This window comes from Etheostoma cragini, chromosome 11 (genome assembly GCF_013103735.1).
Source record: "Etheostoma cragini isolate CJK2018 chromosome 11, CSU_Ecrag_1.0, whole genome shotgun sequence".
Taxonomy (NCBI): Eukaryota; Metazoa; Chordata; class Actinopteri; order Perciformes; family Percidae; genus Etheostoma; species Etheostoma cragini.
The window spans coordinates 12,243,528-12,257,510 of NC_048417.1; the positions used below are offsets into that span (position 1 = coordinate 12,243,528).

Consider the following 13,983-nt stretch of genomic DNA (forward strand, 5'->3'; position numbering starts at 1 on the left):
GACTTTCTTGATGGCTATAAAAAGGCACCCTTAAGCAGGGGAAATCACCCCAAATGTTTAGTCAAGCTGAGGATTGTGAAGTGGTTACACAGTGTGCCTTCACATCTCTAGTGGCAGTTTCTTGCGAATGATGTGTCTTTTGCTTCCCTAAAAGTGGGACACTATGTACTTTGTTCATTCTTGTGCTTCGTGCACCACTGGCAGTGACACTTAATTGACTGATGCAGTCCGCGATAAATGTGAATCAGTTTCCATACTACACAACGCAATGACACAGAATATTGAGGAGAGGATTTAGAGTGTGGAAGCCGTTATGCACCTTGTAGGTTACCTCGTATGTAACTTAAGTTATGTTGACTTCCAAATGAAACCAAAGCAGTAAAGGCTAGAATGGCAACACCTGGCTACAATGGAAACATATGTAGATTTATTATTGTTTCAACAGCCAGTGTCTTAAAGTGCCCATATTATGGAAAAAAAAAATATTCATGCTGTTTTGAGTGAGATACAGGTTTCTGAATGTCCTCTGCCTTCAGTCTTCCGATGAGCTGTTCCAAATCTGCAAGGCATTCTACGTAACTAGCCAAGACGTCTTCCAGCGAATCCTTCCTTGTACTGACTAAAGTTGGAGAAAGAATTATCTAGCTATGTGATCTTACCTAGCTACTGCGCATGTGCAACTCCCAACAAAGATGCAGAAGTGAGATGTCTCAGTCTGTAGCTAAAACAAGTGAGATGTCTCATTCTGTTGCTAAAACGGAGCCCTAAACACACAGGGTGAAAACAGGATCTGCAGCAATGTGCAGTACAACAAAAATATGGTGTTTTTTGAAAATGAAACCATGTAAACTTATTCTGGTACAACCTCAAAATACAATTATGAACCTGAAAATGAGCATAAGATAGGCGCTTTAAGTAAATCTAACTTCCTGTTAGAGTTTGTGGGTTCACTGCCCAGCCTGTGAACATGATCTTTCTAACAGGAGCGAGAAAAAACGTGTGCATGTATTTGTGTTTGAGTATGTGTTTATTCGCCGAATGTAAACAGCTTTCGGCTTTGACGCGTTCCAGCCGCGAACAGCAGCCACACTCAACAGCCACATTTCTAACATAGTTTGAAATTGTTTTGAATAGCTGCATACATACATACAAACACATCCAGTATAAAGATAGTGGAGTGGGCCAAAGAGACAGGGCCAGTGGACACATACACGCACGCACACAGGCCAGAACAGTGAATGATTGCCTCTGCCAATTGGAGCCAGGTAGTGAAGCAGTCACATCCTGTGTCCATTAGCCGTTCAGGAGTCGTGAGTGTTTTATTTGTTACCAGATCTTGTCTTTTCTCTGCCAGTAATTACTTTTCAGGTGGTTAAACTTTAATAGGAAGAAATAATCTAAAGGGAAAGTTATAAGGAGCTAGAAGTCCAATACATCATTTTCCCACCAAGCTATTTCTTCAGAGCGGGTAAATGACTTAGTGGCAAGACAAAAAGGATGAAGAGTGTTCTCAGATAGTTGCGATAATACTGTGGTAAATCTTCCTATAAATCACAACGCAATGATGGATCTTTTTAGTTTAATGTTTGACTAGTAAGACAAAAGAATCAAAAAAGAACATGGCCTCTGTTGATAAAAGACAAAGTACAAAGGTACAGCACAAGATAATTGACATGAAAGCTGTCTCTATACTGTGACCGGCTATCCCTAAGGAGGAGGTCTGTGTTCAGTCATTTGAGTGCTAAATGTCTTTCCAAAATACATTCATTTATCAGTTTGTGGTGTGTCTTAGTTTTATGTATAAAATATATAAAATATAAAATATGTTCTTTCACTCTAGATGGCTTCTACTTCGTCATAATAGTTACAGTATGTCAGAGGCTGTGTGGAGTTATATCAGAGGCTGTGTGTGTGTGTGTGTGTGTGTGTGTGTGTGTGTGTGTGTGTGTGTGTGTGTGTGTGTGTGTGTGTGAGCTTGTGTGCGTGGCCCTGCATGTGTGTGAGCTTGTGTGTGAGCTTGTGTGCAAGCGTGCAGGACATTACATTCAATCCTGTAACCAACACACCTGTCTACAGAGCCAGAGAAAGAGTCACATGTCATGTCATACATTTGTTCAAAGAAGGCCACTTTACTGTTCATTCAAAATGTCAACAAACTCACAACAAAAACGGGCCTGATATAGTGGTGTTGTTATTGTCTGCGTGTTACCCACAATTTCCACCGGTTGCAGAACGGCTGCGGATCGGCTCTGTGCTCCGCCGTTCGCCAATACCCACCAAGTCCGGATGCGGTGCGGAACGACTGCAGCCATGACTAACACAATGGACACAATGGAAATAAGTCCTGGACTTTATTGTGTTTTTATCCTTGGTTGTATATGATGTATTTTCATGTGTAAGGCATTCTTGATACAATTGAATAAATCTACTTAAAAATTAAACATCCGGTTAATTTAGAAAATTAACCGGATGTTTTATTTTGTTTCTGTGCTCGACTTCCTGTCCTGCACTATTTGCCATGTGCTGAATTTCTGCGGAGCTCTCTGGGATCCGGAAAAAATAGAAAATTTGCTCCGGAGGGCCGCGGACTGCCGGCGCTGGGATGGAGTTGAGACGCAGCCGCTCCGCAGTCAGTGAAAATTGGGGGTTAGTGTGCGTTTGTGCTGTTGAGTGCCTATCTTTGTGTGTTTACCTGAGTGTGATGGCTGTCCATGTATCTGGACAGAGAGGTGGAGCTGGAGGAGTTTGACTTGCTGTGACTGTCGTCCTCCAGCGACCCTGAACACACAATATCAAAAGCACCAACGTATGACTGAAAGTTCTCCCACACAGACAGATACAGACTGAAGGACACCACACCATTCAACACAAGCGGGGGTTGAAAAAGCTTTTTCTCATGCAATAAGGAAATGTTATGAAGAGACACCGTAGTTGTCAAACTCTTAACATTTAAGGAATACTGCGATCACTCTCCAACTCAGCTCACTTCATTATGTTGTGCAATATTCCTTCTCCCGTCGGTTGCCATGCAGTGCTTTTATCTCAGCATTTTATCTCTTCATGAAGTGAGATTATGTGACTTTGTTGTGACATGGGCAAAAAGGTAATATATGAGTTAACAGCTTAGTCTGGCCCGCCTGACTACTTTCTTCACTGCAAGTGAGTGGACTTCGTCTAATTGTAGGACTTTTTAAGACAGTATAATATAAATTACAGTAGTAGCATATTCCTTGTCCTGTATGAAGCCTGATATTCTGTTATACACTCTGCTCATCTAGGTGCACACCTACATACAAACATGGCACTTCCATATATTTGTAAATGCATTCAAAATGTATTGAACCGGCTGGACTTTATAATTTTTTTCACTCCACAGGTTGAGTTTATTTATTGAACAACTCTTTTTGCTCTAGTATTTATTATCTGTTTCACCCTTGGCATTGATCCACTTGGACAATCCATAACATAAGTAATTTGCTTTTGATTAATCTGTGTAAATGTGCAATACGCTGTTACCATTGGAGATCTGGTTGCCGTTCTCTACGGGGGCGGAGCTTGAGGAGTGATGATGTGTGTGGTTGTTGGCATTCTTGTCCTGTAGTTGCAGAGATGGTGAGGTGGGGGCAGAGCCGCATTCTTCCCTTCCTGGCAGATTGATATTAGAATTTAATCCTGAGAATAATATAGGAAAACACGGTACATGTCAGAGTGCACGGCATTTACAGTAGATATTTAGATTAAATCATGCATAGTATTTGTGGGGTACAAAACAATTAAAACAGTTCAGGGAATCTGTTGTTTTAACTGGTAATATTCAGCTAATCATGTGTTAACTTCCAGTATGTTCTCTCAACTTGGTCTCTCCCCTTTTCCATCAAGCCTTTTAAAAAGTATACATCTGTTCTGTCTGGCATGAAGGTGACTCCCCATGACCTGCCTCTGCCCCTACTGCAGCTCCTCAGGGCTCCCATGCCCTCACACACTGAATGTGTAAGTGACTGTGGCTCCGCATATGCATGGGAGTGTGAATGGGAATTTGTCAGCTGCTGTCCCAAATTGAGACTGTGTGCCTCCGGGTCCCCCCATGGTCACAAGATGCCTAAATATAGACTTAGCAAACTCTACAATAGGTCCCATGGGGCAGATGTGTGTTTCTGAGGGACAAAAGGCCAGGTAGAGGAAGGGAGTCCATGTGACAGTTGCATGCTTGAGAAGAGTCACAGAGTGAGTATTTGGATTTGTACAATAAAGACTATAAAGAGGGAGAATTGGACTGTTATCCAATTTTGGGAAATCCGTACGGTGCTGTTAAGGCACGAGGTGTCTTATGACATCTATTCCCTGAAGCCTGCCAAGACCACCTAACCTCTTCCCCTGGCATTCCTCTGGTTTTCTCATTCCCTGAGGATGATGAACGGGAGGAGGAGGATGAAGAGGCAGCTGCTCTTCACAGAGATGTCTGGGATAGAAACTGTAATTCCCGGCCACTCCCACAGCGTCAGGTATCACACTCAACGGAAGTAGGCCATCCTGTTAAGCCCTTCGGCATCCCTCTGCGCCCTGATCTGAGAGGACTGCCAGCTTTGCCTACTCAAAATAACAGCAAGGTTGTGAACCCCAGTGCCAGGTTCCCCTCTCACATACACACTATTTCCGTGACGCCAGCAATTTTCTGCGCTGCTCCAGGTGCTGACGAAGAGTCAAGCGCAAGATGTCATGTGAGGCATACAGTGTGCGTCAGCCTGTGCACTTGCTTTCATACCATCACTTATAAGGAGTTAAGCTTCCTGCCCCTTGAACTTGTTACATTAATAGACATATGACATAACTATTTCTCAAGCAGATACACAATAATATGAGGGTTTAGCAAATGCCAAAGTAACTAGTACATTTGGACAAAACACAATGGGACACCACAGTTTCTATCTTTTCTTATATGCCTGTTTTCTCTAGCCGCAGTATCAATGGGAAAGTCACTTTTGTAAGGGCAATACAAAGTCATTTCTTTGTGGGTTTGAAACCTCTGACCTGAGGACCCTCCCTTTTCATTGACAAACATGTTTGGCCTCTTTTTGCAAAGGTCAAACTGCATCAGTGTCATAGAGCCTGTATGTTTTCTGCATGTAGTCCACTGAGCTATAGTAACACACAAACAGCTAGATCATACTTATTGTGCATGGCGATGCTAAATGGGCTACATCAGCTAGCTCATTAGGTAACATGTTAGAAGGCAGCTACAGCAGCCAAAGGGCACTGCACTGGAGACTGTAACAAATGGACTGCCTCAAACGGGCCAACGAGGGTGGCTAGCTACAACACCTGAATCAATATAAGGAGTTTCTAAATCTAAAAAAAAGGGATTAATGAGAAAGGCTGTTAGGTGCTAGTCCATCTCACATCCCTACCACTCAAACACAGAAAACGTGTGTTATTACTTACCTACAACCCAACACTACTTTTGTACAGGAGGTAATCACCCAGTAACCAATACATCATGTGTCACAGAGCAGGCTGATACTTTGATCATGACCTCATCACAGTAGATAGCACGCACACACACACAAACACACACACACGGGTTAAATGGGACGAAGTGTGAAAAATTATGATAAAGCAAAGGTTAACTCCCCACCCCCTAGAAAATATACTGGTGGTTTGGCCTAGTCTCACCCAAGTTATCCCAACAGCAAATGGACCACTCACCCATGAATGTAGAGGCATTTAAAAACAATGACTGAAAAAGGAAGGATAAATATTTATCTTATTGTTGTGGTGTTCAAAACTGGTGTTGTAGTGTTCAAAACGGTTTTTGTTATGTGATCTTCTATGAGATTTGTGGAACTGTGTGTGAGGGTGTATGTGCACTTGTGTGTGAGCAATACTGACAGACCTCCATCTCTCATCTTGCGGCCAGAGGTGGACTTCCTCAGAAGGCTGCGTCCAGAGCTGAACAGAGTATTGAGCTCATCCAGGGGGCTGGTCAGGGGTCTGCCATTGGCTGGGTTGAACAGCAGGGGAGACGAAGAGCATGAGTGTGCTCTGCGAGGCTCAGGACGAGACATCTTTACTGGGGAGTAGGGTGGTGGCTTCCCCAGTGGTTCCCCGCTAGCCCTTTGAGAGGACGAGGTTTTGGCGGAGTCCGAGCTCCCTGTGACAGATGCTGCTCGGGTCAGAGTCAGGAAGTTAGCCTCGGGCGGGAAGGGGAAGTGTGAAGGAGGTCTGTAGGGAGGAGGTGGGACATTGGTTGGAGGAGGTGGAGGGGTGAGTGGAGGTGTGGACTTCTTCTCTGGCATGAGGACAGTGAGGCTGGGGGAGGAGTCAGCCCTCTGGCGGGCATACTGTGGGGACAGGGGGCTATCTGGGCCAGTAGCATAGTTCAGGTTAGTCTCAAACACAGGTAACTTCTTGACCTCTAGTGGGGTGAGGGGTGACTCATCTGAAGCAGGAGAGCAAGTGACGGGGGAGGGGGGAAACACCAGGAGAGGTGGACGGTGGGGCAGCAAGTTGGGGAAGGGAGCAGGGATGTCAAAGCTGCCATGATTGCCATGCTGAGTTTTGGGAGCTCCGCTGTTGGACGTGTTCTGTGAGTTAGTGATGTCCATGGAAGCTGTCACCACTGCTGCCATCTGTTTCATCTCCCCGATTTTAGGAGGAGATGCCCCTAATCCTACCAGGCTCAAGCCAAGAGCCTCCAGTTTGGCTGCCTTGTTAACCACAGAGGCAGGAGTTGCACCATCTTTGTGAGGGTAATACTTCATCTCCTCATAGACGGCCTCTGAGTCAGCCAGCTCTGGGCTATCAGGAGGCTCTTGGAGGCTCCGAGCCCGTGGCTGGGAGCCAAACATCTCTATGTATACGTCCTCTTCGTCTTGGCCCTGGTAAAGGCTCAGGCCTACCCCTTGTGGGGCATCTACAGAGGCTGCTTTCTGCATTAAACCACCAAACCCTCCAAATCCCCCAGCACGGGAAAGCAAGGCCAACTTCACATCAGCAGGACGCAGCTGGTGGATGTGGGGTGCTACAGCGTTGATCTCCTCATACGAGCCTGTGAGCTTAGTGTTGGGACTGCGCTTAGGTTTGGGGGGTGGCACCTTCCTCATGGTTGTGTAGTCATCACTGTGGGGACGGGGCTTGGATAAGGCTGAGGGAATTTTTAAAGAAGCAATTAAATGCAAAGAAGGTCAAGGCATTAGGCAGCAGCATCAAGGCCCAAAAAACTAGTACCAGTAGAGGTGATTTACCTGCAGGGTCTGTGGGGGATAGCTGGGATTTAGGCGGGCTTCCAGCTGGCGAACCATAGCCTTCTGGAGTGGGGCTCTCTTTGGCTGCCATCGTCAACCCTGCGCTGACTGCTTCATAAGATGCACTGAGACGAGTGTTGGGGTCCCTCTTTGGTTTGGGCGGAGGTTGCTTACGAGGAGAGGAAAGACCTCCCCCACCTAACCCATCCTCGTTGGCATGAGCTACCTGCTGCAAGGCTGGTTTGATGGAGGGATTGGCAGAGGAAGGGACCATGTTGTCCATGGCGATGGGGATGGGCACCGAGCTAGACCGAAAGTGGCGAATAACTCGACTACCCCCGTTGACAGGACCATCATACATTTTCCCACTTTTCTCCACAACCCTACAAATGGGAAGAATAACAGAATTCATGCTTAAAAGAAAGAAAACAATAGTTTGACCATTTTTATTATCTTAACCACTTGAATGATGAGTGCTTGAATCATGCTTTTCACAAAAGAAGCATAAGATAAGATAAGATAAGATAAGATAATTTGTTTATTAGTCCCCAGTGGGGAAATTACTGCACTACACTCTGTGTACACACTTTTGTTAGTACTCACACACACAGGCCTGAAATACACACACATGCTCAGGACCTATACATGCACTACACGTGGAGAGATGTCAGAGTGAGTGGGCTGCCAGCTGAACCAGCGCCCTGAGCGGTCGAGGGGGTACGGTGCCTTGCTCAAGGGCACCTGGCAGTGCCCAGGAGGTGAACTGGCATCTCTCCAGCTACCAATCCACGCTCCCAACTTTTTGGGTCCATACGGGGATTTACACCAGTGACCCTCCGGTTCCGAACCCAACTCCCTATGGACTGAGCTACTGCCATACAAGCTTAAGCTACAGTCCCAATTTTTTTAGTGTTCTAGTGTTCTAGTGTTTTAGTGTTTTAGTATGTTGGTAACTTAATGTATGCCTGCTTCAACTGTCATGCCACAAATATGTACTAAAGAGGCCAATTGGAGGATGACAAAAGAGATTATCCTTTAAATCTAATCTCCTTGCAGTAATTTGAAATCATCCAGTATGATTTTTTTTCTTTGCTAATCTGTGTGAAGCATCTGTTTGTTTCAGGCTTGCAGGCAGAGGGTGGCAAAACGTGTGTATTTTAAAAACCTGAAGAAATTAGCTGAGTTTTGGTGAGTATTAATCCCCTCTACAATATGGCAACTGCAACTCCTCTCCCAGTTGGCCTACTGACACCCCTCCTTCTGGTGGAAGCCTCCTTGTGCTTCCGTCTCAGCAGCAGATGTTACATGCACAAAGACACACAGAGGACACAGAAATCATGTGTGTTTATGTTCACTTTCATCTTTCAGGATGTATTGCTTTATCCTAATGTTAAAACTCAATTTTGATAATTGAAATTGATCAAAACGTTTTACAAATGTCATTGCATTGTTGTGACTTTTTACATTTTCGTTTTTTTAACTGTGGTCATTGCTTGCATGCTATAATAGAATAAGTATTTAATTCCACTGTATTTACTTTTACAGGTGCTTTAAAGCTTTATGTTTGTCTAAGAAGATGAAAAGCACAAAACCTGTATGTGTTTGTACCTTAGGCAACCGATCTTAAGAAAAATGTAGTGAACACATATTTTGTCAATTTATCAGAAAGCCTTGATACATTAGCATATTAGTAATCAATCATTGACAAGATGAGATGAAAGTCGGTATTATGTGACAAAAGCAACAATCAGATCACAAATGGTATTGCTTCTTCTGCACTGACAAAACAGATGCCATTGAAAAATAAAATTAAAATGTATTATGCAGCGTACCATAGAGGATATAAAATATATTATATGTACAAATTCACAGGTTTAGTAGTGCTGTAATGTATAAGTCACATTTCAGGTACTACCTTAAACAAGACTGTAGTTTTCAAACAGTAGAAAAATGACACACTAAAATGAAAGTGAACTTTTTTTTCTTTTTCTTTTTTTTAACCCTTTCTAATTTACCCCTTTAGGGTTATTCAATTTTCTCCAGGCATATTAGAAATAGTTGAGGTGGAGAAAAGGAAAGTGTCCCATAGGTGCCACTCCATACTAATACACTCTGATAACGCAGGTCATTATCTGACTATCCATCATGAAACATACAATTGAAAGCCTGCAGCGCACATGGACACAATGACATCACTAACAACAAAGGTTGCGAGACATGGGCACACACAAGCAGAAGCACACATACACATGAACACACATACACTCATACACACTTGCAAATTGTTCCTTCATACAGTCATAAATACTGTAAATGGCAGTAACTGCAGTCTGTCAACTTACCAGGCTGACTACATAAAACTTACTGTCACCATGAAGCCCTCACATTTAGTATTATGAATTATAATACAGTTAGTAATAAAAGCCTTATTTCAGGGAGAATATTGTCTCGATTGGTTGCATTAGTACAAAGTAACCCATAGCATGGTGCAAGCCTATCCCTCCAAACAACACTCTAACTTTTTAATCAAATGCATATTTAGCGAGAACGGGAATAAAATGACATCAGAAATACAAATGAAAAATGGGGAAAGTATAATAACCGCACATTGACATTGCTTAAATATTTACGTATCTTTGCCTTTGTATCTGAATGAAAGCGTGTAAGGTGTTGCTAATTTACCTTCTGACAGGCTGATCCTCTTCCTCGCCCACTGGCTCAGGCCTCTCACCAAGGGGTGGGCTGTTGCCAAGGTTGTTGAGAAGGCTGTTGCCATGGCAGCGCAGGCGGTCGCTTTCTCGTGCGATGTCTGATGCATTTTGGATGACTAAATGGTCGTAGGTTCGCAGCCCCATGTCTTCTGCCCCCTGCAGGAAACGCTGCACACTGTACTCCTCTTTCTGCTGCAATGACAGCCTGCGATGGACGCGCTGTCTGGCCAGCCAGCCACGCACCACTGAGACATAAGGAGGACAGGAGCAAGACAGAGACGTCAGAGATGTCAGGGAAATAAAGACAGATGAGCCCCTAAAGAACAACATGGGTTGTTGGGTTGTTATTTTGGATATTACCTTTCTGACAGGTGATGATCTTTTTATGAAGCTGGTAGCAGCGGTCGTTGAGCTGGTCTGCTTGCCAGTATCTCAGAAACACTTTGCTGCTGCCCATCTACACACACAACAACACAAGTCATCTGATCATACATACAGTATGTGAAAAAGCATTTTTTTACACTACACTGTCATCACCATCAGCTTCTGGGAGTCTGACTGTCTTTTGCTGGAAATCTCTAGAAAAGAAAGTGTGACTTTCTAGTTTAGAGATTGTAGAGCAGTGATATAACAATGATGCATGATAATAGGTGGGTGTGGACTGTGGGGAGGGTATGGAGTTTGCATGCTGACACCGCATTCACGTTCTGATTTAAAGGGCAGTTTGGGTGTGACAGAGGTCGCTCTATGCCAGGAGCACAGAACTGTGGGGGTGACATGTTTTCACAGACACTATTCATTCCAACACACGCTACTTGTAAGAGTGGTATGAAAAGGTGTCTGCAGGGCATTGTGGAGGAGTGTGTATGCGTGCGTGAGGCGGGAGCTTGTGTGACCTGTAGGGTCCCACACTCAGACACAACAGAAGTCTAGCAGACAGAACAGAGAGGGGGGCAGACGGGTCCATGCTGCTGTGTGTGTGTGTGTGTGTGTGTGGGGAGAATGATGATGAGGTGGATGGTAGTGATGAGGACAGCTGGAAGGAGTTGTCAAAGATTCCATAGGATCTTTCAAATAGAGGGTCAGGGATTAAGTAATTTGGCAAATCTTTTGTTATTGATGGAGACAGAAAAAGAGGCAACACACACGCACACCCTACCTGCCATCCCTGGAGATTGGCCTGTTGCAGAACTGAGCGGCACCTCTCTTCTGGTGACAATTTCTTCTTGTCTCCCAAAGTTGGGACCACAAGGGTTTTATATCTGAGACACACAAATAAAAATGTAAAACATTAGAGCTGAATTGCTGAACTTAAAAATGTAGACGGGCAATAGTAACACCCCGTTTTCAGAAACAATGGGTTCAAGGGTCAGTGGGGTCATTTGGCAGACCAGCCAAACAGCTGTTCCTATTGGTATTGCCCTAGGCAACTGTTGCTATGAATGATCAGCTGGATGGAGACAGTGGTTTGATTGTGCCTGGGACGACGGGGGCGAAAGGGAAAGTGAGCAAAAAATGTTGACACCGAACCCAATGACATGAAAATGAAAATAGACACAAAACATTAACATGTACATATAAATAAGTATGTGGTGTAAATTCTGAATGTGTACACATGAATGAATGAGTAGTGTAAGGGAGACAGAAGTGGGCTTATAAAACGTAAAACATCTATTTGATTGCCTGGACCAGATAAAAAAATACGTGACTGGAATAAAAAACATTCTCCCCTTCATAAGCAGTTACTTCTGACGGGCCCTTTTTTGTACTGAAGAAGAAGAAAACGCAAACAGAGTTAAAATGGTGTAACTGAAGTGTGTTTTTCTTCTGGTGCTGAGGATACGCATGCCACTAATATTATACTTATAATATATGAGAAAATTATCATACACTCACTCTTGAATAGCTGCAACAGAAAGCATGTTATATGAACAATTTAAAAAAAAAAATCTAAGAAAGATGGAGTCACAAGGCACACAAATATTTTAGACTTTTGTTTCTACAGCAGACATTTTGACTAGTCAAGAAAAAGCACAGTTGTTACTAATAAAATTAACAACAGCTCTGTTCTATTCAAGGGTTCCAGTAAGCCATGATGGGACAGTGAGGCAGGATGTACAATGGAATTCAGCTATAATTCATTTTATTATTTACACCTGTGCCTTTTTCAAACTGTGACATGTCTTGTGGCATGTCTGTAACTGTTTTCTTTTATGTAAAAGGATTATTCAACACTACATATAAATATAAAAGTTACTGTAGAAATATGTTAAATTAATAAATACAAAGTAAGTACAGTGTCATATTGTCCAGGAGTCCTGCTGTATATTATAATGCTTTTGTATAACCTTTAAACATCAATGTATACTATATGTGCACAGATAATAGCACAGTTATGAGTTAAACAAGAATATCAGCAAATATACAAAACCCCCAAACTGTATATCGGTTGATCGGTGCATCTGTCTGTCTGTATTTGGTCTCTTTTGTCATGAATGAGGCGCAGAGCCAGTTGATGGTGTGCCACATGTGATGAGAAAAATATAACAAGCACATGGCTGGAAGCATAAACCACTTGTGTTGTCAATAGTGAGTAAGTAAGCTCATGTGAATGTGAGTGGGGTCTGTCTGAACTCTCCTTAACCCTCTGTATGGTAATACCAGTCCTGCAGACAGCAAACCCCATCCCCCTGGGCCTATAAACACAAAAGGAACTCTGTAAAAGCCATGACCTTCCCTATGAGGATATGAAAACCATAGCTGGTACCCGATTTTACAAGACCCAAGGGTGCTTCAAGTGGAGTCAAAGAAGTGAAATAATACCTCTGATAAGAGTTTAAATCGAAGGCTACGGGGCTCTAATGGGCTTCTCTGTGACCAACAGGCCATCAGCTCACTGTTATTGAGCGTCAAAAAGGTGGTAATGCAGCTGGAATTTAAACATCTCACCTCCTCTCTGAAGCTGCTCCTATCTATCACACACTTTCAGTTGCTGCGTTCTCAAATCCAACTGGCTCTGTTGACTTTCATCCTGGTGATTAGTCTGAAATGGTGGCTATTTTTCTGTAAGTGACTTAATAACCTTCAATTGTGTGTGTTTATCCACCAGTGGAGGTATTGAGGACTTGAAACGGTCCATATAGAGAACATGACTTAAATGATTGAAAGCTGCATTTGTAACACGCGCTATGAATAATGCCACTTTCTCATCTTTGCAACCATAAAGAACTGAAGTAAGAAACAAGGTTCAAATAGCAGTATTTGATCTTACACATTGGCGGAAAATAAATCTTGCCACAAAACACATCATATATGACAAATAAAAGCAACAGTAAAATAGATTTCCTCATAAATCACTCTGGTTACCAGGCCAATAATGTAATTTGCTTCAGGCAGCCACTTTGACTTAGAGAAGTGGCCGCATTGGTTCCAGTGTACAAGTGTGTGTTTGTGTTCACGAGAATATAGCAAACTCAAGATTAATGGGTGATGTATTGCCCTGTCTGTTTGATTAGTCAAGGGCCGAGGCCTGTTCTGAAATAGTGACGAAAGGAAAGTGAAAAAGATTCAAAAACACAACACAATTGAGATAGAGTGTGAGTACAACTGGCGGAGAAAAAAGGAAAGATACAAATTGAAATAAAATTAATTCCTTTCAGTCAATGAAAAAATTAAAACAATGTTGGAGTCAGGAAGGAAGAGGCAGGATGATGAAAGAAAAATTAAACAAAATGGCGGTGCAATAGAGGGATCATGTAAGGAAAGGTTAAGAGATTGAGTGAGAAAGAGCTCTGTGAAGACAGCAGGGTAGTCCACCCCCACTCTGCAGAAATAGAGAGAGAGAAAGAGAGAGAGAGATGAATGGCACTTGGGTTGGGCACATCGGTGTCTTATGGCGTTTTTCCACTGCTGGTAACAGCTTGCCTCGGCTCGCCTCGGCTCGCCTCGGCCCATATACTTCCGTTTTCCATTGCAGATTGAGTAAAGCCTCAGCGTGGCTGGTCACTATAGCAACGCGTGATGACGTAATT

At 43.3% G+C, this 13,983-nt stretch overlaps 1 protein-coding gene across 6 annotated transcripts in view; it reads right to left on the reverse strand.

Moving 5' to 3' along the window:
* The window catches only part of myo16 (myosin XVI), a 95,562-nt gene that overhangs the window by 8,818 nt on the left and 72,761 nt on the right, over positions 1-13,983 (reverse strand). For 5 of the 6 annotated variants that reach the window (XR_004658600.1, XM_034886246.1, XM_034886248.1 and 2 more), the window contains exons 28-34: positions 11,112-11,214; positions 10,313-10,409; positions 9,924-10,197; positions 7,242-7,624; positions 5,891-7,141; positions 3,517-3,672; positions 2,693-2,778 (exon numbers count right to left, since the gene is read on the reverse strand). Coding sequence is in view for 5 of the 6 variants with exons in the window: in XM_034886246.1 (XP_034742137.1) it covers positions 2,693-2,778; positions 3,517-3,672; positions 5,891-7,141; positions 7,242-7,624; positions 9,924-10,197; positions 10,313-10,409; positions 11,112-11,214 (2,350 nt within the window). In the remaining variant the exon portion in view is untranslated. The remainder of the gene's footprint in view (positions 1-2,692; positions 2,779-3,516; positions 3,673-5,890; positions 7,142-7,241; positions 7,625-9,923; positions 10,198-10,312; positions 10,410-11,111; positions 11,215-13,983) is intronic. The other variant, XM_034886245.1, reaches the window with a different exon arrangement.